The 26,783-nt window shown below is 47.5% G+C and overlaps 2 protein-coding genes across 4 annotated transcripts; one reads left to right on the top strand and one right to left on the bottom strand.

Moving 5' to 3' along the window:
• The first annotated feature begins 1,694 nt into the window (after positions 1–1,694).
• On the top strand, positions 1,695–9,789 carry ube2kb (ubiquitin-conjugating enzyme E2Kb (UBC1 homolog, yeast)). 2 transcript variants are annotated; one of them, XM_048995668.1, is made up of 8 exons: positions 1,695–2,055; positions 5,902–5,995; positions 7,184–7,242; positions 7,394–7,476; positions 7,724–7,823; positions 7,910–8,038; positions 8,125–8,217; positions 8,406–9,789. In XM_048995668.1, the coding sequence occupies exons 1-7, from the start codon at positions 1,993–1,995 to the stop codon at positions 8,197–8,199; spliced, it is 603 nt and encodes a 200-aa protein (XP_048851625.1). In that variant the 5' UTR covers positions 1,695–1,992; the 3' UTR covers positions 8,200–8,217; positions 8,406–9,789. The 2 variants fall into 2 exon arrangements, with proteins under 2 accessions (XP_048851625.1, XP_048851624.1); XM_048995667.1 differs by having other exon boundaries at positions 8,125–9,789.
• A 776-nt stretch (positions 9,790–10,565) lies between these two features.
• pds5a (PDS5 cohesin associated factor A) lies at positions 10,566–26,345 on the bottom strand. Of its 2 annotated transcripts, none has more exons than XM_048995666.1 (33): positions 26,149–26,345; positions 25,151–25,300; positions 21,685–21,888; positions 21,218–21,304; positions 20,307–20,404; positions 19,767–19,893; positions 19,604–19,684; positions 19,374–19,514; positions 18,584–18,699; positions 18,280–18,374; positions 18,019–18,164; positions 17,782–17,933; positions 17,392–17,505; positions 17,233–17,314; positions 17,104–17,152; positions 16,843–16,982; positions 16,624–16,739; positions 16,092–16,197; positions 15,839–15,999; positions 15,596–15,719; positions 15,232–15,390; positions 14,867–14,935; positions 14,617–14,753; positions 14,400–14,523; positions 14,066–14,270; positions 13,809–13,923; positions 13,595–13,727; positions 13,384–13,503; positions 13,237–13,299; positions 12,953–13,098; positions 12,762–12,843; positions 12,329–12,666; positions 10,566–12,183 (listed from the first exon to the last, which is right to left on the bottom strand). In XM_048995666.1, the coding sequence occupies exons 2-33, from the start codon at positions 25,259–25,261 to the stop codon at positions 12,180–12,182; spliced, it is 3,945 nt and encodes a 1,314-aa protein (XP_048851623.1). In that variant the 5' UTR covers positions 25,262–25,300; positions 26,149–26,345; the 3' UTR covers positions 10,566–12,179. The 2 variants fall into 2 exon arrangements, with proteins under 2 accessions (XP_048851623.1, XP_048851622.1); XM_048995665.1 differs by having other exon boundaries at positions 26,109–26,344.
• Positions 26,346–26,783: the final 438 nt, after the last annotated feature.

Raw genomic sequence — 26,783 nt, 5'->3', positions numbered from 1 at the left:
CCCAGAATTTGAACTAGCAACCTTCCGGTCATGGATACAGAGTTCTAGGAAAATGTAGTATAACAAGTCTATTTGGTATGTGGAGGCCGGGGTGATATTCCCTGAGATACTACTGGGTAAAGCAAAACACTTTCACTCCTTATCAGCTTCAAAGTTTCCTATACACGATGTTAGGGAAGTTACTCACAAAAGTAATCCATCACAGACGTAGGTGGAAAGCTCAGGTCCAGAAAGTACAAATCCAAGCCAAGGTTTTGTTTCAACCAAGCTGTTGAGCACTCTGCAACTACCACTCTTTTGGCTAAACTGGTTGGTTGAAAGAAAACCCTGGTCTGGATTTGTACTTTCTGGACCTGAACTTTCCATCTCTGTCTGTAATGGATTACTTTTGCGAGTAACTTCCCCAACATTGTCTACGCATATTCCCCAAACAGCTACATATTACAGCAGCACTCCAGGGGCCAGGTTTACAAAGCCGGATTCCTTGCTTAGCCAGATAACTTATTGGATTTAAGGTAGACTGAGCTAAAAGTAAGTGAACAAAGAAAAAGATCATTTAGCACAGACTACTTTAAATACAACAAGTTATCCAGTTAAGCAAGAAATCCTGCTTTGTGGAATACTGCTCTGTTCTCCAAGGAATGCTGATAAAAGGCAAAAGCTGGTGTCACTCTAAGCCAGGGGTGTCAAACTCCAGTCCCGGGGGGCTGGAGCCCTGCACATTATTAGGTTTCCTCTCATTTAACACACCTGATTCAATTCCTTGCACCTCCTTTTGCTAATTACCACACAGCTCTTGAATCATTTGTGGTGGAACAAGGAAAGACCTAAGGTATACAGGGTTCTGGCCCTCCAGGATTGCAGTTTGACACCCCTGATGTCATCATTCTCATTGACAAACCAGCTCTAAACAGAAACAGCATTAGAGAAAATGTGCTTTATAATAATGAAGTACAATGTGATTCAAGGCTTTACTGGTTCCTAAGTCACGTGGCCTTACTTCTGGTTCACATTTACTATATATGTAAAAACTCCTTCATAAATATTAAAAATACACTTTAAGACATAAATAATTAAACCACGCAATTTTAAATACAACGGTAATGCATATTTTATTACTCTAATACTAATATTAATATTATGTTACACTAATATTATGTTTAAGCTATATATTTAACATATAGAACAATTTGTTAAGCTTATACTATCAGTAGAATGGATGCAATGTTTCAAAATAGCTGGTTAATTTTTTAAAATCTAAAAGTAAGCAAAGTGTTAGGACAATATCACTATCAGGGCTTTGTGAGTAAAGAAAGTAAACGATAAAAACCACATGCCAAACATTCAGAGCAGCATTTAGTACTTGGCTTTTCCTGAGGATTATTCATGGGCTCATACGCGGGCTATGTCGAGATCCAAGTTCCACATAACAGCAATATGATTTTGTTATGATTTCTGTCCACCGGGTACAAAGTCTTATTCCTTAAAAACGACACGATCGCCTGCTGTTTACCCAAAGTTTCTTAGAACGTTGATAGTTGTATGATCTACCAAAACTCGGTCATTAATTATAACAAGACTGTTAAATACATTTATTTAAAATTTTGACAAATAAAAATGCATGCACAGGGGATCACAAGAGTACATATGTAGTGTCTCATATGAATCATGTGGCTATTGTAACCGGCTCAGCCTGCGTTATCCACAGCTATCCGGCAGACCGGCTCCCGGAGCCCGCAGACCAGACACCTCCTGCACCATTAAATACTCATTCATCGCTGCCCAGTGGACCTCGCACCTCCTGTGTATTCTGCATGTAGCATAATGCGCGTTTTACGGGGCGCCATTTGTGTTTAGGAGGTGGAGGAGGGGGGGGGCTCTGTTTTTGTTGGGGAAAAAGGTGAAAGAAGGAGAGGACGAGGAGTGGAGAGGCGAGGAGGAGAGCGGGGGATCCGAGCGAAGCAAGGCCTGATCCGGGGAGAAGCCATAACTATGGCTAACATCGCAGTGCAGAGGATCAAACGGGAGTTTAAGGAGGTGCTGAAGAGCGAAGAGGTCTGCCATTTCATCCTGCTTTGTCATACAGCTCTCCGTATATCTAAGGGAATGGGAACAGCCATGTTGTGAAGCTGACGGGCTAAAGGCCACGGAGGGCCGTGGAAGTTAGAGCCATCCCAGGCGGAGTTAACGTGTGGCCGGGCTAGTCCCGACACAGCCCCCGGAGAGGCACCCCGGAACGTGCAGGCGAGGCGACGGGGGCTGCAAGGCGGCCAACTGGGGGCGGGGGGGTCTTTGTCGCTCGTGGGAAGCGCCACCCGGAGAGAAGTGGGTGCTGGGGTCGGGTTAGGGTGACGGTGCTAAGCGGCTAACGGGCCGAGGGATGGTGCTAACGGCCGCTCCCCGTACTGTAACGTGGTGGAGCGGTAGGGCTCTTACTTACTGCAGCCCGGGAGCTAAACGAGCGAGCAGGCCGAGCCCCCGGGGATGTTTGCCGGCAGCGCCTGGGTCATTTTCCCCGCCATTTAGCTCAGGGTTAGCGGTTAGCTGTCAACTTCGTTACCTTATAATCAAACTACTGTCATTCATATGCGAGTTTTACGAACTAGCTACAAGTGGCTAGTCACCAGGCTTATTTTACTAGCAGGCAGAAATGAGGCGCATAGCTAAACACCTGGATGTCTGTAGACAAGGTAACTTTCCAGGTAAAGCTGCTCCTTTAGCTTGTTAGCTGCACGGCTAACCGACATCATTACTCAGCTGTCAAAAGCGCATCGCTCCTTGTAATTTAAGGCGGATGAACGTGAAACTCGTGCGTCCCTTGTAACTATTTATCATAAATTATATCCATGTTGTTTAACAGTATTGGAGAGCCCGTGGATGCACGCGTGGTAATAATACCGGTGATGAAAAGCCTGCTGTCTACTCAGATGCTCAGCAGGTCGTTGAAAATGCAGTATCTTATCCAGTAGAGTTTGTTAATTGATAAAACAGTCCCAGTTTTACGGGGTTTGTCTGCAGCGAAATTTCACGTATTTACGGAGCAACGCGGTTTCATACGTCTTAAAATCGACATATGACTTTAATATGGATCTCATGGTAGAAGCTGATAACATTAGGCCAACGTTATTCGTGTGCAGTTAGTGGCAATATTAATTGATAATGTATAAAAACTTGCACTTGCTTTTTTTGTAAAGTTATCCAAATATAGAATGAAGCAGGCTGTTCATTGCATTTTGCTGATATTGTGTCCAGTCGTTAACTGTGGACCCTTCATTCATTCTTCATTCATATCATTTACTTTTCTGAGTATACAATTGCAAGAAAAAGTCCTAGAGTTATTCCATTCTCAGGAAGAAAACACATATATGTAATCATTAACGATGGTCTTAATTCATATAGTCTATTAAAAATCTAGTCACACTTGTATATATTTATTTTAAGTGGAGTTGTCGTATTAATCTCTGTTTAATAGTTTTAGGAAGGTGTGTCAAAAGTAATTGTATTTAGCGGATGGATTTAGGGCGAGATTTTGACAGTGGTCAGCTGTGATAAACGGTATGCTGTAAGCTAAAGGTTATCAAATTCATTTTAAAAATACACTCCCGGACCGTATGGACCTTGTACAATTTGTGCTGTGATCAATGAGGCACAACGTCTGGTCTTAAAGCACCGGTGGATGGAACCTGTTGGGTGATGATTAAATTAGCATAAATTGCACTGCGATTGTGAGGAGTGACGTAATGGAAGGAGCGTAGTCCCGTGAGTCCATCTGTGACGTTTTGCAAGCTTGCTTTGGAGGATATTGACACAGAGGACATATTCTGTCAAATAGGACCTTTTAAACTGTAACAATAATAAATCTGTAGCAAGGTACAGCTCTGGAAAATATGAGACCACTCTAATTTTTTTTTTTTTTAAATCCGCATTTAAACTTTGGTTTAATCCTGGTTCTGCTGTCAGAGGCTACTCTGTGAGGCAGGCTGCTTCCAGGCTAAAATTTCTAAGGCAGCAGTACACAAGAATAAGGTGAAGCAGGAGACACTGGGAATGACCAGAAACCAGCCAGGTAGAGGGCAGAAGCGACTTTCTAATGCCAGAGATGACTGTCAGCTTATCCGGCAGTGTCTCATAAATCAGAGGATGACCTCAAGTGACCTTCAAAAGGAATGGGAAACATTAAATGCAGGTATGAAATGCACTAGGATAGTTTGTTTCAGGCTCATAGAAGCAGGACTGAAGTCCCATAAAGCAAGGAAGAAGCCCTTCATCAATGAGAAAAAGGGAAGAGCCAGGCTGAAGTTTGCAAAGAAAAGCATATTTCACACAGGCTTGAGAAATGGGTGAAACCGAAAATTTTGCTGTGGTCTCTTAATTTTTTCCAGAGCCGTATTTAAACATGAAATGCATACCAATGTAATGCAATGATCTTATTTCGCGTGCAGGTAGTTTTGCGCCAAGAAACTTTCATGTCTTGAAACAGACATGATCGTGTTCCTGACTTGGGGAACAGAAGTAATCTGTTTTGAAGTCTGATACAGGCACACCCTACCATACTGATCCTGGGGCTTTAACAACATTTACAGAATGGAAAGATAGTCAACCGAGTGACTGAATAATCTAGAAATCGATCAAACAATTTAATATTAATATAGTCAGACAGCAAGAGCTGCCCTCCTGAAATTTGATCCACAAAATTTTACAATCCTTATACAATCTTCCCTTTAAAATATGGCATCTTAAAATGGTTTTATGAGTAACCGAGAGTGTTACAATTGATATAATAATCACATTTTATCATATCAGATAATTCAGGTGAATTAAAGTTAAAATAAAATTTGATACTTATGCTACTTTTTACAGTTTCAAGGAAGTTCGTAAGTAGTTGCCTGGCAATTTTACTGGCTATTGATGAAATTTGCCCAAAGTGCTAATTACTGTGAATGAAATGCTAGTTTTCTGCCTGTCATTGCCTTTGTCGCGGTTCAGTCTTTTCCCGTAGTGAAAGCAGCCCTTGCATGTGTTAGGGGTCTGTATTTCCCAGGGCATGGAGGTATTAAACATAACCCTTCTCGGGAGTGGTGAGATTTCAGGTTGTTTTTTGTTAAGTACTTGGGGGAGGGGCCCATAAAGTGTTAATGTCACGTAGCCTGAGAGAGCTTCCTGCGAGTGCTGATGGATCCGGAGCTCCAAAGCTCCCAAATTAACTTGTGTGGTTCAAGTTAGGGCGCTGGGTGTTCCCGGAATTCCGGAAACGTGCTGTTTGCGTTCAGGTCTTTGCCGTATGACCTATCGCAAAGAGTGTTGCATGCCAATGAGTTTCAGCGGCTTTTCTGGTCTTGGTGGGGGCAATTCTTTATCTCTTAGGATTAATCAGAACTAGAGATTTAATTCCCCTTTTGCACTGACCTTGTTGCAGTGGCATGCCCAGCTGCAGTCCAGTGTGTTGCACATGTGCTTCACAGATTCTGCTGAAATTTTGCAGTCAGGTGTCAGTCTCGGGCACATCTGGTTTTAGAGGTGCAAACCCACAATGTTCTTCTGTTCTTCATTCTCCTACTAGCATGTTTCCAGCTTGTTTGGCCAGTGCTGTCCTTTTTTTTTTTGGTTCTGGCTGTCTGCTGATGCCCTAGATCCTCTTCTTTAGTCAGCTGTAAGTGTAAAACTAGACTGTGGACGATGACTGAGTAATTCGGAGCAGACAGACGGGAATAAAGACATAAGCTGGTAAACAGCTGGATTGTTCCAGTGCTGTATAACGGGTGGTAAAACTGATCTGCTGAACATTCACAGCGGCCCCACACAGAAGCAGGAAAAGTAATGCGTTGTGATTATTTTGCAGTATTCCTGTAAAATAGCCGTCCGAATTAAAGTCCTCTGCTTGTGGTCTTCTCCCCTTGACAGACGAGCAAGAATCAAATTAAGGTGGACCTTGTAGATGAAAATTTTACAGAGCTGAAGGGGGAGATTGCAGGGCCGCCCGACACGCCGTATGAGGGTGAGTACACCCCCCCCACCACCCTCTGCCACACTCTCAGTGACTAGGTTTGTGTAGGATTTTGTTCATGGGTTCAAGAAAGTGCTCAGGAAGTACAGCAACACGAGTTTTAGGGGGTTTGGGGGGAGAGAGAAGTCTTCTCCTCCAAAGGGGAAAGTTGAAGTCTGCTACTGTTTAATTTTACATTTATTTTTGTCTGAAGCGACGTATAAGTGGGGAAAATGGCACACTATACATATATGTGCTGTCAAAGCGATGATTAGGTATTAGTGCAGGTAGGCAGAGCTTTTTGTGAATGCCCAGGTATCAGTGTAGGCAGTACTGGAGCAAGGGTTACACAGTATCTTCCAAACAAAGCAAGAATCAACATTAAGAATGTTCAGGGAACATGGAGAGGCATCAGGCTAGCAGTGGAAGTCCTGGAACAGATGGGTTTTTGGGCGTTGATTGTGTGGGTGAGTGCAAATTGCACTGGGTATGCAGATGAAAAATGTAGGTCAGTGTTTCCCAGTCCAATCCTTGGGGACCCACAGACAATATACATTTTTACTCCCTCCCAGCTACCGGTAGGAGGAAATATGTAGATTGTCTGGTAGGGAGCTCGGAGGGAGTAAAAACATGGTCCGACTGTGGGGTCCTTGAGGAGCGGATTGGGAAACTCTTCTTTAGCTGAGAATTGGGAACTCCGGTTACACAGACAGGAGGAGGATGAGTTCAGGGGTGGGCAATCTTATCCGCAAAGGGCCGGTGTGTATGCAGGTTTGTGGGATAACCTTTAGGTCAGCTGTTCAAATCCAGGTGTGAGGACTCTTCAGCCAATCAGTCCTCTAATTAGTAATCTAATTATGGAGTTGCAGCGAAAACTCGCATACAGACCGGCCCTTTGCAGATAAGATTGCCCACCCCTGACTTCATTGGTATATATGCCGGATAAGCATTGAATGCCTGTTGATCGGTTAAAAGTGGCTTTATAATGAGGGACCAATTTATCAGTGGAACCATGATCTGTCACATGACAGATAGTATGAAAGGGGTTAATAGGAACACCTTCCTACACTCGCAGTATTTTGACGGGCCCTTTATCGCGTTACAGGTGGGGTTGTCATCTTGGGTTTTTAAACATCAAAGCTTTTGTGAGAGAAATTGAATTTTTCATCTTTTAACTGGGACTGTGATTTTTTTCCCAAGGTGGGAGGTATCAGCTGGAAATTAAGATCCCAGAAACGTACCCATTCAACCCGCCAAAGGTGGGTATCCATGACGACACTTGCCAGCACCCTGGTACCTGTGCCAGGGCAATGGGGCCACGTCAGTCCCAACCCCAGAGCACTAGACAGCCTTCGAGCTGCCTCATCTCAAGCAGGATCCTCTCTGACGCTGCTGTCCCCTGTCCTCCAGGTACGATTTATAACGAAGATATGGCACCCCAATATTAGCTCAGTCACTGGAGCGATATGCCTGGATATTCTTAAAGACCAATGGTGAGTAATTACAGGCCCAGAAAAGAGGCTGATATTGACAGTATTCACTTCTGTCCGACGTCATTTCACTGTGCCACCTTCCCCAATATGGTCACCCCAAAGCTGACGATTAAAAACGTATTTAACTTGTTGGGAACCTTAAATAGCCAATGGGACATGGCTTGTCAGTGATTGACAGGGCACCGTAAGCCCGCACCCTAGAATTCGTGCGCAGTGTGCATTCACGTACGCCACCCCTGCCTTTCAGGGCAGCCGCCATGACGTTACGCACCGTGCTACTATCGCTGCAGGCCTTGCTGGCCGCCGCCGAGCCAGATGACCCTCAGGATGCGGTGGTGGCCAATCAGGTGAGCGGGGGTGGACCTGTGCCGCCTGTCCAAGCAGCGCCGCCGCCATTCTGACCTCCTGTACCCCTCCTGCTTTTCTGCCGTAGTACAAGCAGAACCCGGAGATGTTCAAGCAGACGGCGCGGCTGTGGGCGCACGTCTATGCCGGGGCGGCCGTCTCCAGTGCCGAGTACACCCGCAAAATCGACAAGCTGTGTGCCATGGGTTTCGATAAGGTGGGTGGCTGGAGGCTGGTGGGTGGGGGGGTGGTCCCACGGCCGCTGGGTATGCTCACAGCGCCCTCCTCTCTCTCTCCTGGCAGAACGCAGTAATAGTGGCCTTGTCCTCCAAATCCTGGGACGTGGAGACTGCAACTGAGCTACTACTGAGCAACTGAGTCCAGCCCAACGCGCCTGTAGGAGACACGCCTGTTCCCGCGCCCCTCTCTCCCCTGCATTCGCTCTGGCTCTCTCATACGTCACGCCTCGAGTCTCTGTTCGCTCCATACCCCCAGTGTCCACCCCCCCCCCCCCCCCATCCCCCCCAACTCCTTATTTGGATAATTTGAAATTTTCCGAATACTTCTCCAATTCCTCTTTTAAGGAAACCGAACAAACGGCACGGCGCTCGCAGGACGCGGACGCTCAGCCGAAAGACTGGCGAGGGGAGAGAGAATTAAACGAGAAGCCAACGGTGACGACTAAATTCATCTGTAAATAACGTTGTTAAAGATCTGGGTAAATTAAAAAAGGAAAAAAAAGGAAACATCTTTTTTCTTACTTAAAATTATATAAAAAAAAAAAACAACATTGCTTTTGGAAATTTGAGCCATCCTTGCAGATGGAAAAGGATCCAGTCTATAATTTTTTTTATTTATTTTTTTTAACAATACAAGCCTCGTTACTTGCGACGCACCCTTTGTTTGTTGTGGCGCCCATAGTGAGCAGAGCCACTGAACGTGTCGTCATTTGAGAGCTGAAGTCGGAGAAACCGTCCCCACATTCCCTCGACACAAGGCCCGACTTGTGTGGCAGGTGACAGACCCAGCCGTGCCGGGAGAGTAATATTCTTTTTTTTTCCCCCCTCAAACTCTGTTGAGTTCAGCCTCTGGTTTCACCCTTCTTGCCCCCGTATCTTGAGCTGTTGCCCCTGTACTCTCCGCACCCAAAAAATCCCTGTTGCGTTTGGTCGCTTTTGTGCACAAAACCGCTTGCGGATGGATGGAATCGATAGCCGTCCCTTTGTCGGCACTTTTTAATCCGTAATTAACAGACAGAAGCGCCGCACGCCCTCATTTTGACCTTCCACATTTGGGTGGGGAGGATTAAAAAAAGTTTAAAAAAAAGTGGCTGTATTTAAGAGCAGTTTTTTTGTTTTTTTTTGGACTCCGTCCCCTCTGAGAAGGATAGGAGTGTCTTTGTTTCGCGAGCTGCTGCTTGCCAGGGTCGCTGTGACCTAATAAGATGTGCTCTCAGTCCCCCCCCCCCCCCCCGTATGCGGTCATGCCCCACAGCGATGCCACTCGCCAACAGGATGCGGTCACTTGCCGGCCAAATCCCATCTCGAAATTCACAAAGATCGAGATAAACAGTGACGGGGGCCTCTAGAGGCTTTGCCCCCAGATCTCTCGGCCTCCCTATGTACCCCAGCCTTTACTTCACGCTTAATCCTAAGATAACCTTTTGTTCTCTCTCCCCCCCCTCAGTGTCGCATCGCTCCACGTCACACACTTAGCATCCACGCGTCGGGACCGGCCGTCCTCACACGCCACGTCATTCCGGCTCGGTCAGGACCAGGGACAATGACCTTCTCAAAAGCGTCGTCTGTTGCCAAATCGCAGGGGAACACTTTTCTGTCAGGCTTGTGGAAACCTGGCATCACCGCAAGGCATAGTGAAAGCGATAGGGTGGGTGCTAAGCACTTTTGGTGACCGTAAGGGTATGCCTCCTTCGTGACGAACCGAATTTAGACATTTTTATTTTTTTTTACAACTCTAAAGTACAAAATTAAATGTTAGTGTCACTAAGAAAACACCTGCATATGTTTCAATATGAAGTCCTTCCAAACTTTCTCATTTCTACAAGTGTTCCATTAGTCAGTGTTACTTGACATTCTCCCATCTGGTTTTACACAATCAGTTTTCACACTATCTTTGGGTTTGGACATCAGACCTAAACAAAATAGACTTGAACATAATTGAAGATACCTGCCGTGGTTTTCTTGTTCAAACGTTACTAAATGTAAGGGGATGTCTGGTTTCTCCTTAGTGAGTCTGGCTGTTAAACTGGAGTAAGCTTACCCACAATTTATGTGTCGAGTAAAAGGCCGCCGCACTACCCCCGCTTGGGGTTATTGTTAACGAGGCCTGGTGTCTCGCGTCGCTGTCAAGGCTGGTCTTGGCCTTCCTGGCCCGTGTGTGATTGCCGCAGGATCACACCGACTCTCCACTCGTACCCACAGCCATGTCCTTTGAATAAACCCGTGACAGCTTAACTCGTTTCGGTACAAGAAAAGGCTCAGTCTTCCTGCTGTTTAACTACGTTGAGCGTTGCACGGGGGAAACAAGGGGTTGTCGCCAGTTCTTCACATTGGATTTTGCCACTCCCATCTTTCTCTTAAAAGCGAAGCCCTACAGCATGATTATTTATTGTCGAAACTGGCATTTGATTAAAAAAAAAATCTGAAAAACTTCCAGTGTCTTTCAATGTGTGACCAGTGTGTGACAAAGGAGGAACAACAGAAATCCATACAGGCCCCAGCCGCTCCCACTTTAAAAACAGAATGGAAAGGCATTTATTCTGTCGTTTTGACAATGCGAGATGGCAAAACATAACATTTATTCACATTTGTTTCAGCATGAACACAGCTCTCGTTTTGGGTTCTGAGTCACTCTCTGGGGGCCTTCGAAATGAACAAGTAGACCGTCCTGTGAATTTTTAAACCGCATCCTTTTAGAAATGAGCCCGGAAACCCACCATTGCTGCTTCTGATGATGAGGGAGGACTTGAAAACTTTGGCTCGCCACTGATTTCCATAGTATACAGCTGATTTAGTGAACTGCATTGATTCATGATTCAGTCAAAAGCAAAACCAAGACAGCACAAGGTAGTACGGTTTGAGTCTGAGAATGCCACCCCCAACCCCCACCACCATCAGAACCAGTAAAGTGGTTATTACAATTCACCTGGTATGCTGGATGTGAGTTTTCGAAATGGTGTTCAACCAGACTGCCAACAATGATTATTTAGTGGGCGGGGGCTAGGGGGTAAAATGTGAGGCGTTCAACATCCGTACACATCAACTTGGGGGGGGAACTGGAATAATGCCAACATGAATATCACTAAAATAAAAAAGCTGGAAATTTTAAAATATTCTCAAATATTTCCATGTCTAACAGCAAGTTCAACCTTGATGTAGGCATCAAATTTTTATATTTATATATATATAATGTATATAATACTTCAAAACCTTTTCTTACACAGTTGACTGTGGTGATCACCATCAGTCCAACGAAGGCAGAAAAGGCTGCATCGTTCGTTTTGTTTTATACACTTTTGTCACAATATAAAACTGTAAAATCTAATTTAAAAAGGCCTCTGGGAGGGAGGGAAGGTGAAATACGTCCTAAAGCTTATATCCCCACTTGGTTTAAATGCAGGTGAATAACCGTTCATGCAGATCCAATGGGGATGGCGGCCTTTAAAAGCGATGGAAGCAGAAAGAAGAGGAGGAGAAATAACCAATAGGTGGGATGGCTTGGGATTAGGGTTAGCCCCGCTCGAGGTCACGGGGCTTTCAAGAAGAAAAACCTTAGGTATGTCACCATTCTCTGGAAACAAGGTTTCCCTTAAAAACCCTAGTGCCACTCGCTGGTTGTATGCAGCAGAAGGTTAAGCGACTACACATCAGTGCCTACTCCAAGTTCTCCCCAACTTCTACGGAGGTACTTGTGTACTAGTATTTGGCTTCCAATGTCATCCAATGAGAATGCCTCATGGCAAACGGCAAATCAGAGCGTGGGATAAGCAGAACGTAGAGCGCCATTGGCTGGATGGAAGATGTATGCGTGGATAGGAAATCTGACCATCAGTGTGTGGTGGGCGTGAGGTGGACAGCAAGTCGGGTGGCTGTTCAGGCCTGGAGATGGCGGGGGGGGGGGGGGGGGCTGCACGGCTCCGCTCATTCCTTGGAGATTCACTCCCGAGGAGATTTGCTTCTCAACTGTACGTGAGCAGCGGTACTCGGATGTGACAAAGTCCAGTACAGCCAGGGTCCAAAGAACGAGTCCGATCTGCAGGGTCTGTACAGCACTGTTGCCCCCATAAACGTCCCGACCCGTGCGGCTCCTGGCATCTTGGTTTTTGCTGCCATTTTCTTTTACCTGAACGCAGGAGAGAACGGAGACCGTCAGGAGAACCTTCAATAACCCATCGTTTGAAATGACACTTCAAAGTCACGGCGGCAGCCAGGTCAACAGGTGGCAGCAGAGGAACCTTCCACACGGTCGGGCCGCGCCTAAGGCTCACCTCTGCAGGTCCATCTGCCGTTGCGTCGTGGCCCTCTTGCCGTCTGCCTCTGGCTGTTTTGGTATCTTGATGGTGATTGGCTCTACTGTGGGACTGCCTGTATTGTCGGGGGTGGGCGCTGCTCTTTTCCTGCCTCTCCCAGCCCCACCCGCACTCGTGGCCCCACCCGCAGTGAGGGACTTGGGCGGCCGTCCTCGTCTGGGTTTAGTAGGGACCGGGGTAGGGGTCACTGCTGCCGTGGCACCATCGGGTATCACGTTGTTCTCCGGGTGGGGCGATTGTGTCGCCCCTGCCCCCCGCTTTTTCACGCTGGCCTGGCCTGTTTCGGAGCTGCTCTCCTGGGAAAGGACAACACGGGCATGACGATGACACAGAGAGACCCCCCCCCCCACTGAGGATCCGGCCCAGCAGCGGGCTTAGCCCATCCGCTCACCTTCTTCCCGCCGTCCGCCTTCGACACCGGATTCTCCTCGTTCTCACTCGCTCCCGGCCCTGCGGCTTCTGCGCCCGCCACCCTGATTGGGCAGAACGTGAGAAGATCGCCCGTGGCTTTAGCGCCATTTGGATCTGACACTCCAGCAGCACAAGAGTGAGAGAGCATGACCGGTCCGGTCCGGTCCTTACCTGGCCCTGTTCCCCACTGGGGAGATGGGCTCCGAGAGACCGCTCATGCTTACGCTGCCTTCTGAGGCCGTGCTCTTGGTGTACGGTCTCCTCCCTGCCACTGTGAGTGGCTTGTTCACCGTGGCCAGCACTGGTGAGGCTTTGGGCTGGGGGGGGGGGGGGGGGGGGGGGGGCGGCAGATCACAAAGCCACAGCGTTAAAGCCAGACGACTTCAAAGAGTCTTTAGATTACACATCCGCTAGGTGGCTGACAGGACCTGAAATAAGCAGGGATAACGTCTCACCTTCCCTGTCAGGAGCATGGTTCTGGCCTCCATTGACAAGAATTCCTTATCATTTACAAAGTCCTGAGGAAATAAAACGATTAGCAAAGGAACGGCTTGGTGGCAGAGTCTCACGCACGCTTAGAGCAGAGGTGGATCCCAACAGACCTTATCAGGGGGAGTGAAGAACTTGGTGGGCAAGACGGGGTCTTTGGGCGAGTCCAAGTGGCAGGAGGTGCTCTTGTTGACGATCACAAAGAGCGCAACGTCACACACCACGTACAGCTTCTGTTGTGGAAAGAGAGGACGTCACGTGTCCAGCCTATCTGGGCCCCAACCAAGGAGGAGAGCAGCTGGCAGAAATGGCGACACTCCGCACCTCATTGGCCTTGGGGTCATCAGGTGCCTGGGCATCCTTGGTCTGCTTGATGTTCTCGACCATCTTCCGGAGGAAGGCGTGACTGTTGTTCTCGTTCTTTGTCATCAGCACCTCCAGCATAAACCACAAGCACCTGAGAAGGGGGTGGGGTTAGAATTGTTAGTGTCATGTGATACAGCATGTCAGTCTTTGCCCCCCCTCCGAGTCCACTCACTCTTTGAGGTCACGAAGTTGGTCGAAGTCCTGGGGTTTGGTGAAATCGGGGTCGTGGGCCAACAGATGGATCATGTAGGGCACTACATACTCTGGCAGAAGTGAGGGTAACTTCTCTGGAAGATGAAACAGGCAGAGAGAGCAGGGAACACCCAACAAAATGAATGACCGCTGGGGAAAAACTGATAGTGCCTGATCATTAGATGATCATTATATGCAGATTAATCAAGCCCCTCAAAGCTTAGCGACTCCACTCACCATGGGCTACAGGGTTCTGCTTGATGTACTCGCGGCGCACACTGATGTTCTTCAGCAGGCACTGCCGAGCGTGGGCACGCCGCTCCTTCACCGGATCCTTGGCACACAGGGCAAACACGGCCATGTACTCCAGGGGCAGCAGGAGCTTAGCTAGAGCCATGTGTAGCTTCTGGGCGAAGATCTGCCGCACCTGGTAGCACTCGTCCTGCGGGTAGAGAAGAGGACACAGAGGCCATGAAGGCAGACACTCGTCCGGCCCCGATGGAAAACAGCATAGGAGCCGAAGGGACAAGATGATCAATGGTTCGTGACTATCACACATGGGGTGACTTACGTTAATGACCAAACCACATAGCTGGAACTGCTCCGGAGTAATGATGTCATGGTAGCAGGGCTCCTGTGCCAGTTTCATGATGGCACCGCCAGCCGCCAACCGCAGCCGGGACATGTCCGATTTACTGAAGGGGACAGATTGGGCCGGTCAAAGTATGCAGAGAGTATGGTCCCCAGCTCGCATGCCCCTCCATCAACTTGAGGGCTAAGACAGCTACCTGATCTTCTTCTGCTCTGTGAGGTCGCCCTCGCTGACCAGCATTGCCGACAGCAGTCGCAGTGTGGAGTTGGCCGACTTGGACTGGTTGTTCTTCATTCCCAGCAGCCAGCGCACCAGTAGCTTAATAGCCTGGACCTGAGAGCCAATTGCAGAGCTTTACCGAGGACAGTTTCACCCTATTGGTCATTCCATCCCGTCCAAGGCAGAATGAAGAAAGATCACAGCATGGTTCTATTGATCAGTCCTACCTTGGCCAGGACCTCTGGGGACACCTCCTCATCGGAGCTCCACAGCTTCCCGACTTTGTTGCCAATCGACTATAGAGATGAAGAACAACCGATATGACCAAATATGAACCTAGCAACCAGACAGCCAAGAATAGCTGATTTACAAAGAGGAGCAGAGGAATAGTGTGAACAAGTACCCAACCACTTCAGTGTTACTATAGTGACCCTAAAGAGGGAAACTGGATTAGTTTATAGGCTCCAAGGGGAAGGGATCAGTTCCCCACCAACCCAAGAGTGCCGACAAGTCCTCCCACCCCATAATGTACAAATACCTGCCACCTAATGTAGGTACTAAGCAGCAGCCGTGATGAATTAAGGTCTCTCACCCGGTCATTCATCAGCAGGTCTTTGACGATAAAGTTGGCCACGATGGACTTCATGGGCGAGGCGAACTGGTCCGGCGCCAGCATGGAGATATGGCCCAGTGACACCAGTGGGGTGATGAGTTGCTCAGGAACGTCGCCGTTTAAGCTGCGTGACAAGGGCTGTGGGGAGGGAGAGGAATAAGGCGTTTCTTCCGAACTGGAAGCATTAACCAGATAAGGACGACGAGGGAATGGGGGATGAGAAGCCTTCTGGAGCACAAAGTCGTTTGTTCCGCTAGGACCTTTCAGACCTCAGACGTGGGCCAGTGTCCAACAGGCCCAGTCGCTAACACTGCAGCGGCATCCAAACCAAGAGCAAATCTACCTCAAAGATCTGCGCCAGTTGCACCTCCTTGTTGTGGAAGATGGCGTGGATGCAGTGAACAGCTTGTTTGGCCTGGTGTGGGGTGCCCCTCTTGGCCTTGTGGTGCAGGATGGGGATCAGGGTCCTGCAGGACAGTGGTGATGGAGGTGTTTTGAGAGGGAGCAGTGAACCCAAGTGCCACAGTGTGGGGGAGGCCCGGTCACTTCAAGAACCCCATACAACTCGAGAAGCGCAGATTCCTACGATCGTATGTGCGGCAGCTCCGCCTCGATCTTCTGTCCCGTGTTCCTGAAGATCTGGATGGCGGCTTCGGCCACCTTGTCGTCCTCCATCTTCAGACACTGCAGCAGCGACTCGTACGTCTCGGCGGAGTGGAAGGAGGTGGGGTGGGTGAACGACAGCACCTGTGGGGACCGGCGGCGCGACGCTGAACTACGAAACTGAAGCCGACAGGCACGAGAGTGAAGTGGGGATCCGGAGACGCACGCGTGCACACCTTGAGCAGCTCCAGCCCTGAGCGGATGGCCGTGTCGGGGGTCACCCCCTCGTCGTCATCATCTGCGGTCCCTTCTATGGACCTGTTCAACAGCTTCACCAGGGAGCTGCACAGGTCAACATCACAGGCAAGGCCGCGTTAACCACAGACCCGATCCTCTAAAACAACCTAAAATCAAACTGCAGTTACATCATCCTAACACTAGGTGTCTTAAAGTCATTCCCCTTCATTAAGCCTCCACAACTACTACTACTACATAACACTGAAAGCCCTTTAATCCAGTCATACTGTGCTGTAAAGAAGCCGTAGCTAAAAGCCCCCTATTACTTCAGCTTATTGTCCCACATCCCATTAACAGGTGGTCACCCAGGGCCAGTGTATCCACAGCGTTTGTAATAACTTAACGTGTGGTTTTACGGCCCTCAATCACTCAGACATGTGTTCATGATCACGTAAACTGCCTGGCCCCTGACCCACCCATAGCCCCGCCCATAGCCCCACCCATAGCCCCACCCATAGCCCCGCCCATCACCTGATGGCCTCAGAGTCTATGTGCACTGGGGCGATACGCTCCAGCAGGAACTTCACCATCTCCAGGAAGGGGTTCGCCGGCTGCTTGGGGAACGTCAGCTTGCGGGTGATCTCCCTCTGGAGGAGGAAGGTTTTCCCTCATCAGTCAAACTGATGAGCGGCGATGTCCAGAAGAATGGGGCGGGGAGGGGGGGCGGGGAGGGGGGGCTGTCACACTCACCACGCAGACTTCGGCCTGCTTGCAGGAGCAGGTGGGGCTGATTAGCTGATCAAGCAGCGAACGCAGCTTCTCGTCTTCTCCCAGCACCTGGTTGAACTTCTTCATGAAGTCCTGGGCCTTGCCAGGATCCGGAAGGTTCTCTGAGAGGGAGGAAGAGCCCGGTAAGCCGAGACATGTCCAGCGAAGCAGAAAATTCAAACACTGCCCCGGGCTACAGGTGCTGTTGGAATGACTAATGAATAAGCCCCAGAAGACACTTACTGGTTATGGTGAGTAGCTTCCCGAACATGGCGGCAGTGTTGGCTTCGGACTGTAACGGTAAGGACAATGAGTCAGGTGTGCGCCCGGGAGATGCCCAGCAGAGAGCAGCATAGAGCGGCAGTTTCTCACCAGTGGCAGCTTGTGCAGGTCCAGCAGCTCCCTCACTACACTTCTCAGCATGTTCTGACACTTCCACATCTCGTTCAGTGCCCTGGAGCAAGCGCAAGACAGTCACACAGTGCCCTAGTCATGGCTCAGCGAGGCGCGGGCAGCCAGAGTGGGACTCACTTCACAGCGTTGGGGTCCAGGCAGGCATACAAGTAATACAGACACTTCATCTTCTCCTCTGTCTCCAGGCTGTGAGGCACCATGTACTGTGCAAAGATCTTCTCTACCAGTAGCCTGATAAACACAGTTCAGGACACTTCAGATTGGCACACGACTCCGGTTAACCTGACTAAAAGCATCCATCACTGTGGCTAAGAGCTGGACCAACACCACACACCGAGAAGAGTCGACTCCCACCTGAGAACCTTACATTTACCCATTTCTGAACTTCAGATCACTAGAGGAATCCTTTAGCCTGGGTGGGTGTCAACTGTATCTGGTTTCTCAGACGCAAAAATATATTTCATACTTCTTCCCCCAAGTATGAAAGGGGGCACTGTGGGGACTCACTTGTCATCGATGCTGTTCTGATAGTAGATGTGCAGGAGCTTGTCCTTGATCCAGCTGATCTTCTGGGCGCTCTCCTTGCCGGCCTCGTGGTGCAGACAGTACTTCTTGAACAGCTGGGCCAGGCCCATCATGGCCTCCTTACGCACTCGCCACTGCGAGCAGACGAGGCAAGGTCAGGGTCGCGGCAGCGAGCAGGCGCCACATGCAACGTGATTGGACGAGGACAGCGACACCCACCCTCTTATCCAGTGTCCGCTCGCGTACGAATCCCAACAGTTGGTCGTTCACTAGGTTCAAGTCCTTCTTCCCCGCGTTGATGATAGTCACTATGACATCATGACGGATGGCTTCCTCAGGGTCATGTGAGCGGACCTTCAGGTAATCTGTGACAAGCACGGTGTCAGGATACGTCATGGTTCAGCCGTGTCCCAACCAATTTCACCTTGGAATCTCTTTGCAACATGATTTTGGCATTTTAGACATACAAGGTCCCACCACCTGTAAGATCTTTGGCCAAGTCAGGGTGGTTCATCAAACAGTGACTGGCAAACTTCACGCACTCCAGTCTGACGGGAACGTGGATATCATTAAACCTTGAGAGAGGAGGAAAAAAAAACACACACACACACACTTCAAAATGGCTTCCCAATGTAACAAAATGTTTGGGGTTTTTGATAGAAACAGCAGTCATTTTACTTCTGAAATGTGAAGCTTTACTTCCCGTTTCTGTACTGAAATGGTCAGGACAGCATTGACAACAGAACAGATAAGGCACGATGCCCCTCCAAGACAAGAGTCGCACCTTCCCAGGAAGCACTGCCAGAGGGGTCGGTTCTGATTGGCCAGCTCAGAGTCTCGGGCTCCGAACAGCTTAGCCAGCAGCCGCACCACTGCTAGCCGCTCCTCGCCATCGTTGCTCTGAACAGGAATGGGACACCGAGAGACAGCATGAGGACATCAGCAAATATAATAAAGGATGCAGTACACAAGTACATTCATACTCGCTTCTAAATCCACACCATCCTTTCCCAAAAGCGCCTGTCATTCTGCCTATGCTGTTTCACACCAAACCGACATTTACGTCGCTCCCACCCAAAGCGAAATACATTTCTTTTGGGATGGAAAACAAACCACGGTCAAACAATCCCCTGAGGCAACTGGAGGTCAAGGGTCTTGGACAAGAGCCCAACTGTGAAATCACTCTATCGACCATGGGATCTGAACCGATGACCTTCCGATCACATGCACAACTTCCCAACCTGCTGAGCCACACATGTTCTAAAACAGTGCGCCCTGCCTGAAGCTCCCAAAACGTAGCCATTCCTCATCCCTCAAATGACACCCCTACTCATGAGCACTAAGACTCTGCACCCAACTCCTCAATTCATGAGCAGAACCAGCTTATGTACAGCACCATGGTACAGCCATGCTGCTCCCCTTCAGCAAGCCTACACTCATACTGTTGGCTCCATAGACCTGCAGTGAGTCTCTCGTACAACAGATGCACGTTCACTCCGGAAAGACGAACTCATCTTCGTCATTAGTTAATCGAGATCCGACTTCTGGCTAAAATCTCAAAACGGCAGGATCACCTTAAGCTTGAACTCCAGCTGAGGCATGACGGACAACAGAAGGAGGGGGTCCGTGGCGAACAGCTCCTGGATCAGGTCGAAGACGTGTTCTGACAGATCGCTCACGGACGACTTGCCCAGGACCAGCACTTGGTTGAAGAACTGAAACAGAGCGCGTCGGTAAGGCAACGAACCCCGTTCAGCTGTACGCCAGTAGCGTTCAGACCATCGTGGCATCGTAAGATGCTTACATTTGCGATGCACGTTTCGATGGTTTGAACAGTCCTCTTCAGAAGTACCTTAGCGAGATCGTAGGCCTGCTTGTTCAGATTCTGCAAATACAAGACCGTCACTCAACAAAGCTCCTTATAGCATGATGGCCGCCGTACTCTCAGAGGAAGACCTCACGCCTACCTTGTGAGCAGGAATGAGGTTGATGAGGATAGTGTCCAGCAGTTCCTGGGTGACACCATCTCCCTCTGTGATGATGGAGCTCATCAGGTCCAACATATGCATCTGTACCTTCTGGTTGTGGCTGGTACTGAAGCATTGAGAGAGGAGACGCTGTCAATGCAAAGCTGGACGCTAACACAAAGAACAATTAATGAACGATAAAATTAATTTATGGAAGGAAGGGACAGAGACTGTCGGTTGGCTATTTTATATGCGAATGCCGTTACATCTGAAGACCTGCCATTTCTTACAGGTCCACAGACCTGGTCTTGCTGATCCCTAGTAAATATATTATTTATAGGCTTTCAACAGGCTACCAGTGGTTAACTTTGCCAGGTTAGTACCGCAAATGGCTGAAGTGCTGCAAGTCTGCATATCACATGGTTTCACACTGTGGTTTCACCGAGAAAGTTCACTACTGAAAACCATGCTGCGGGAAAACCAAACGGCAACACTAACCACCGCAAACGAATCAGTGTGGTCATCGCATTCTAAACTTACTTTATGACAGAAAAGAGAGTCTTAAAGAGCTGGATAAAGATCTCGTTGCAATCCTCCAGCTCAAAGCAGATATTGTAAGACTTGACCCAGGCAAGGTTCTGTGAAGAAGAGGCAGAACGTTACAGGAGTCATCTGCCACCGCGAAGGCGGAACTTCACATTCGGAGAACATTCTCTCCCAGCTTCACTTTTCCAGAGGCCTTTCTCACTTTGTTTGTTCCCACTGATCACCCAAGGCGTAACCCAGACTCCAGTCTATTTTTGGTACAGCTCTGACCACCAGAAGACTTTTCTCTGAGTGTAATGAGAGGCCACGCCGTCAACAACCACAGACTTCATTACCTGCCATTCTTTGTCAGTATACAGAGCTTACAGAAAGCCTTGGAATTCATGCTTAATTCTGGGAAAATGTTGCACATTTATCGATTTAATAAAAGTCTGCTGACAAACAACGTTTAACAGACGTTCTCTTTAATAAGTATCATTTTTATTACGGACTCATTCAGTTCTGTTCTTGCCATTTTGCTATTAATTGCAGCTATAGCCATTGGTTCCCAAAGGGAATCCAAACACAGATGTTTTGTGTTGTGTTCTTGCAAAGGTGTTACTAATTAAAAAGCACACAATGAGACTGGTTATTGAACTTAACTCAGAACAGCTCTTTTAGAACTATAATTTGGGTTTTAATTTACTACTACTTAAATGTTCTACTTAAAAACTACTGGTTGATTTTTTTTTGTCAACAAAATAATGTAATGAAATTTATTATGAAACCAATAAATCTGCAATAATTTTTACCATATTAAGGAAGCGCCCGAAGACTTTGTCAGCACTGCATGTGTAACATGCCTGGGGAGGCAGGCATTTTGCTAAAAACATTCCAATGAGAAAATGAGCTGCGACACCACTCACCTCCAGCAGGTAGAAATATCTGTTGAACTGAGGACTTTTAGTGTCCTCCAAACCTTTTAGCTGTCTGGTGATGAACAGGAAAATGTCCTGCGGGAGAACGAATAGTAAATATGGGGGAGAAGGGTAAAAATACCACAAGAATCCATACTGGAGAATGGTAACATCTCAGCCCCTTTTTCACAAAAACAGGATGACACCACACAGCTGGAAAGACTTAATGTGGAACAATGAATTCTGGCTTATAATGAGGGTTTGTACAGTTCTGGAGGTTTGGCAGCTGCTTACATTCAGAAGAGGGTGTAAACCCACGGAGATGTTGGGAAAGGGGCCTCAAGCTTAATGGGCTGATATTCCAGTGGGTTTCACTTAGGGATGCCAGTACATTCAAGTTGCCACTGGCAGGGAGTCGATCACAGATCTGCATGGACGTTAGGACTTTGTGCGCGTGTGTATGTGTGCACATGTACCTTCAGTTTATCATGGGAGGTGTAGGGTGCCTCGGGGGCGTAGATGCGGAAGATGTCCGCCAGGCAACACGCCACCAGCAGCCGCACGTCCTTGTTGGGGTTGCGTAGGAAGAACTCCGACGCCAGGTGCAGGGCCAGCGCCAGGTACTGCTGCTTCTCGTCCTCAGAGTCCTGGTCCATGTCCATGAAGGTCTTCACCACCATCTTGGGGAGAATGAAAGGTGATGCGATGGCACAGCCGAGCTCCACCGTGAAGACTTCGGAAAGACTCTACAGCAGTAGTCACCAACTGGCTGACTCTGGTCCACATCCAGACCAAAATGCTACTAAACCCAGATAGTCTTGATGAGGGAATTTGCCCCCTTGGGGGAAAACGGTTGAAGATCCCAGATCTAACATTACGAGCAACCCAGCATTTGTACACTTTAATATATTCTATTTCAAGAGTAGAATCATCTTCATGTGTACCAGTGCTATCTTTGAGGAAATCTCAATCGGCGTGGCCATTTTTGGAATCGGAGCCAATCGGAGCCAATTTCAGTGAGTCACACTCCCATGTCAGGAGCTTGGATCACACAAGCCTACACATCAACCCTAAACCCCTACTAAGAAAGAAGAATCAGAAAATGGCAAAGGCAGCCCTGGAAATGCCTCAGCACAAATTACACCAAAAACAGCAAGCCTGTAATCCTTTTAACTAAATTACACCTGACATTTCATTCACATCTCACTTTACGGGAGCTCAATGTACTAGAAGAACCCATGCCTTTCAAATGAATGACATCTTTAGGACCCAGGAGCACGCCAAGTGCCCCGAGGCAGTATGCTGCATCTGCTCAAGCTGCCAGTGACAGAGCAGCAAGTGTGTCAGCCAATGAGCATGCAGGGGAGGGAGGGAGGCGGGGGGGGGATGGGCAGAGAGCGTGAGCTGCTCAGAAGCTCCACAGAGCTGTGCGCCGGAGAAGCAGTCAGCTGCTAATGAATACATCAGCCTGCACGACTGACAGTCTTAAGTATGGTGCGAATTTGTTTTCATTCTCAATTTCTTTGCATTTCTTTGTAATGCCAAGGGGGGGAAAAATCCTTTCATTAAAAAAAATAGTACAATTTTAGAAGCTGCTACCTTCAATCATTCGACATTCCGGCTGTCCATATACTAAACAAGGACCCCCAAAGCAGGGATATTCAAATCCCGGTCCTCAAGGTTCGAGCCCTGCTGGTTTTCCAGCCTTCCTTTACCCGTGAGCCAGGTGTGAGGCCTCTGGCCAATCAGAATCAGTAATTATTACACCAACTACCTGGGAGAACTGAAAACAAGACCTGGATTTGAAATGGAGGGCCAGATATGAAGAGCCCTGCCCTAATGGCTAACATTCCACGTTTATGCACTTCACACAACTCTGCGCATCTTATTTTGCATCCTCCTCACATAAACTATCCTACACAAACAGAAAATACAGCTACTAGCTTAATTTTTTCATTCTATTATAGCAGTCCCATAATTCATTTCGCTGCACACATATACAGCAGATGTTTGTGTGCATGATCAAATTTGAAATGTTAAACTGCTTAGATATTTAGTAAAAAATCTGACTGGTCTCCAATCACTATTACAGGACACAGCAAGGCTAGGACTGATTTTACTGTTTTGGGACACCATTCATGGGAGCACTATGCTCACAAAACTGGGGAAAAAAAACTAACATATGATTAACAACCAGTGCTATTTGATTTTTTTAGTTATGTATTTTCATTTGAAATCCAGTTTAGTCATTTTTATAGTAGTTCTATTCATTTTTAGATATTTCCATTTAGTCTTTATATATTTTAGTTTCAGTGATTGTATTTCTAAGGACTGCCTGCTGTGGGACTTTTTTTTTATTAATTTGATCTTTAGAGAAGAGAATAGTACATGAATACACAATGCATATTATGTACTAATGTGCTCAAAGCGGGCACACCATGTAATAGGTACTAGTAATGGTCATTAAAGACAAGCCAATCGTATCATTAGCAAAACAGCATTAAGAACGGTAATAGAAAATATTGCACATTCGTTTTGATTTCAGATAGTTTCAGAATTCAATTTTCATTTAGTTATCTTTTTTTATTTTCATGCTATTTTATTTCATCTTAAGAAAATGTTTTCGCTTTTTTTCTTATAAGTTTTCGTTAATGATCATCATCCTGGCAACAAGTGACAGCAACAGGCCCTGTTTGGGGGGGGGGGGTGGCACTATGTGAACAATGCATTCACCAATCTGCCCGTGGCAGACAGAGCCATGTCCCTAATCCACCCTCAGAACCCTTTACACCAGTAATTCTCAAATGGTTTAGTCTCAGCACCTACAGTATTCCTTCCATGGGGGGGGGGGGGGGGGGGTATGTACTGTTCTAAAATCTTACAATCTGCAACCCACTTAAAATGGTCTTGGGACCAACCAGTGCAGAACTGTTAAACTGCAGTCCTGGAGGACCGGAGCCCTGTGCAGCTCAATTCTTTCCCTGTTCCACCACAAATGATTCAGCTCAAGAGCAACGTGGTAATTAGCACAAGGGGTTGAATCAGGCATGTTAAATGAGGGGAACCCCAAAAACGTACAGGGATCCAGCCCTCCAGGACCGGAGTTTGACATCCGCGCAATAGTTGAAAACCTCCGCTTTACCCCAACCATATTCGGCAAATACGACAGCCTTTTTAATGTACATCTAACCTGTCTTGCTTGAACATTGTCTCAACTGGTGCTTGTCTAATGGCCAACTAGTTTTGCATACGAAATAATGTCAGAAAGTCCCCTTGAATTTAAGATGCACATTACAGATGAGGCAGTTTCTATAGTAACCGTGTCAATTTAAATAATTTTACATTCATGTGTAAAATGCACATACAGCTATTTTAATTCTTTTTGATCTAACGGTGAAAAATATTTACTACATAGGTGCTAAACAGAGCATCAGTTTAAAACCAGAGATGACTGGAACATCTTTGGAGGGGGTGGTCTTAATAATTTTGGGTCTCTAAAACACAGATTACAACCTCTGCTCTGCTGCAAGGTGAAGAAAGTCTAGCACAGATGGTAAGTTTTAGGTGAAGGATGGCTGGAAGTCTTCTAATATGATCAAACAAGGACATATTAGACACATCCAAAACAAGTGAAACTTGAAAGATCCAAGAATTAAACATAGTACAGGTTATGAAAATTGAAACCATATTAAGCCAAGGTGCGTCTTTAGGCCGACATCCCACCATGAACAGATAAAGGTACCACAAAATGATGGCTTGAAGGCCAAAAATACTGTTTTACTGAAACCAGCGGGAAACGCTCACATTACAAACACACATCTGAAGAATAAATTAGGAAGCAAGTCTCAATCAGGCCTTCCCAAAATAACTCCGTTACTGCACACGTACGTTCATCCAAATTCAAGAAAATGTGATGGCGCAAAAGAGTAGCTTCCCACTGACCTTGAGCCGTTTGACCACCTCATCGTTGCTGATTTTGTCGGTGATTTCTTTCACCCCTGGGGGGTAAGTTATTTTGCCCTCCGCCGCTTTCTGCTGCTGCGGGAACTCCATTCTCAACGGCGTGGCGTCCCTGCGCTCCTCTACTGCCCTCTATGGGTCAGAAAACAAAAGTTCATCGCCGTAAATTCAACACTTTTACCCCGACAAAAACAAATTTCAAAAGATTCCCTTGACGAAATAAAATCCCGGGCCAGCTAGATGGAGGAGAGAGCCGAAGCCCCGGTCAGGTTTACGCTTGCAAAAAGTCGCCAAAAGCGATAACAGGAACCAGTAGTGCAGGCTACGGCACAGGCGCTCAGCTCTCGCCCAATAACCTGAGCTAGCTGCCCGTTCTCTTTCATTACATTAATTTATAAAAGTACTGCTTTCACAATGAAATTCTAAAAAGATCGCGGCAACTTTTCCTCCCACTTAAACGTTTATTTTAAAAAATATACGGTTTCCCCCCCAGTGTCGAAAAACGATACAAAAACAGTGCGAAAAGAGAAGAAGCTGGATAGCGCCTAGCCTAGCCTAGCTTAGCTACGCTGGCTAGGCACGGAGCGGACGGCCTGCAGCCACGCTAGGCCGCACAGCGCTGAGGGCGGCTGGCTCACACGCATCGTGTGGATGGCAGAGAAACCCGGGCACACAATCAGTCTGCACTTTTATATTAACAAGCTCCGGATTTCTTACTGAAAAACACCCTCGGTCACGCCGCTGAGCTCCTTAACACAACACCAACTTTTCACGCTGTGAAGACGCTGATAGCTAATTTTACTTAATTCTCCCAACTTCGAATTACGGACCATCACATTTACCGACATTATATTTATACTGTGATTTTTTTTTCCCTTCTGGGAACTTTGATTTTTCATCTACCTAGACGAATCGGAATTGGTATAAATAGCCCAAGTACCTCGGTGGTAGATTAAACTCTTAAATGCAGGCAGCCTTACATCCAGCCCAGGTAGGTTCGTCCGGCCCGTCGGCTTGATCAGACCCTCCCTGCCACATTTACCTCATGGATACCGTGTTTTAGCGTACGAGTCTGCTTTTGGCAGGGTTTTTTTAGTTGCAGCACAAAGCTCCTTCTTTCAGACAGTGCAGTTTCTCACCGTCTCCGCGGAAAATAAAAGCACAGCGCCACCAACAGTCTCAAGTCGGTACTACGGTAGGAAAATGGAGGGGGTGGAAGTGAGAGGAAAGGCGACTCAAAAGTAACTTTCACATCAGGCGATGGAGGGTCGAGTGGCCTTGCAGGGTTCCCCGATTCCGGTGCTGGAGGGCCAGTCTGTGAGACAGTTTGCAGATTTCGCTGCTCAAGCGGTCCTGCTAAATCTGGAAAATGGCTGGTGAGCTGAAGAAGGTGTGTTTGAGCAGGGAAATCTGCAGACTAGCCCTCAAAAAAGCAGTGCACTGGGCACCGTCTGCCCTCTTAGGGTGATACAAAATCACGGCACTGGGCACCGTAAATGCTGCAAGGGAACATTTACTTTAGGATAGATTACCGGAAAGGAATGCTTACATTATCTAGCCAGTACTAGTTTTTTTTTTTATCAGAAAATGAATTACTGACACTTTCCTTCTTTAA

This window comes from Brienomyrus brachyistius, chromosome 25 (assembly GCF_023856365.1).
Source record: "Brienomyrus brachyistius isolate T26 chromosome 25, BBRACH_0.4, whole genome shotgun sequence".
Taxonomy (NCBI): Eukaryota; Metazoa; Chordata; class Actinopteri; order Osteoglossiformes; family Mormyridae; genus Brienomyrus; species Brienomyrus brachyistius.
This window is presented reverse-complemented; position numbering and strand designations above follow the sequence as displayed.

What these genes read in the sequence shown, in the direction of transcription:
- pds5a (XM_048995666.1), bottom strand. Translation starts at nt 25,261, where the DNA reads ATGGAGTTCCCGCAGCAGCAGAAAGCGGCGGAGGGCAAAATAACTTAC. An exon ending in CCCCAGAGGTCCTGGCCAAG is followed by an intron (nt 14,754 to 14,866) that starts GTAGGACTGATC and finishes ATTGGCTCTCAG; the next exon opens with GTCCAGGCTATTAAGCTACT. An exon ending in GCAGAACCCTGTAGCCCATG is followed by an intron (nt 13,924 to 14,065) that starts GTGAGTGGAGTC and finishes TTCATCTTCCAG; the next exon opens with AGAAGTTACCCTCACTTCTG.
- ube2kb (XM_048995668.1), top strand. Translation starts at nt 1,993, where the DNA reads ATGGCTAACATCGCAGTGCAGAGGATCAAACGGGAGTTTAAGGAGGTG. An exon ending in ACCCATTCAACCCGCCAAAG is followed by an intron (nt 7,243 to 7,393) that starts GTGGGTATCCAT and finishes CCTGTCCTCCAG; the next exon opens with GTACGATTTATAACGAAGAT. An exon ending in ATGCGGTGGTGGCCAATCAG is followed by an intron (nt 7,824 to 7,909) that starts GTGAGCGGGGGT and finishes TTTCTGCCGTAG; the next exon opens with TACAAGCAGAACCCGGAGAT.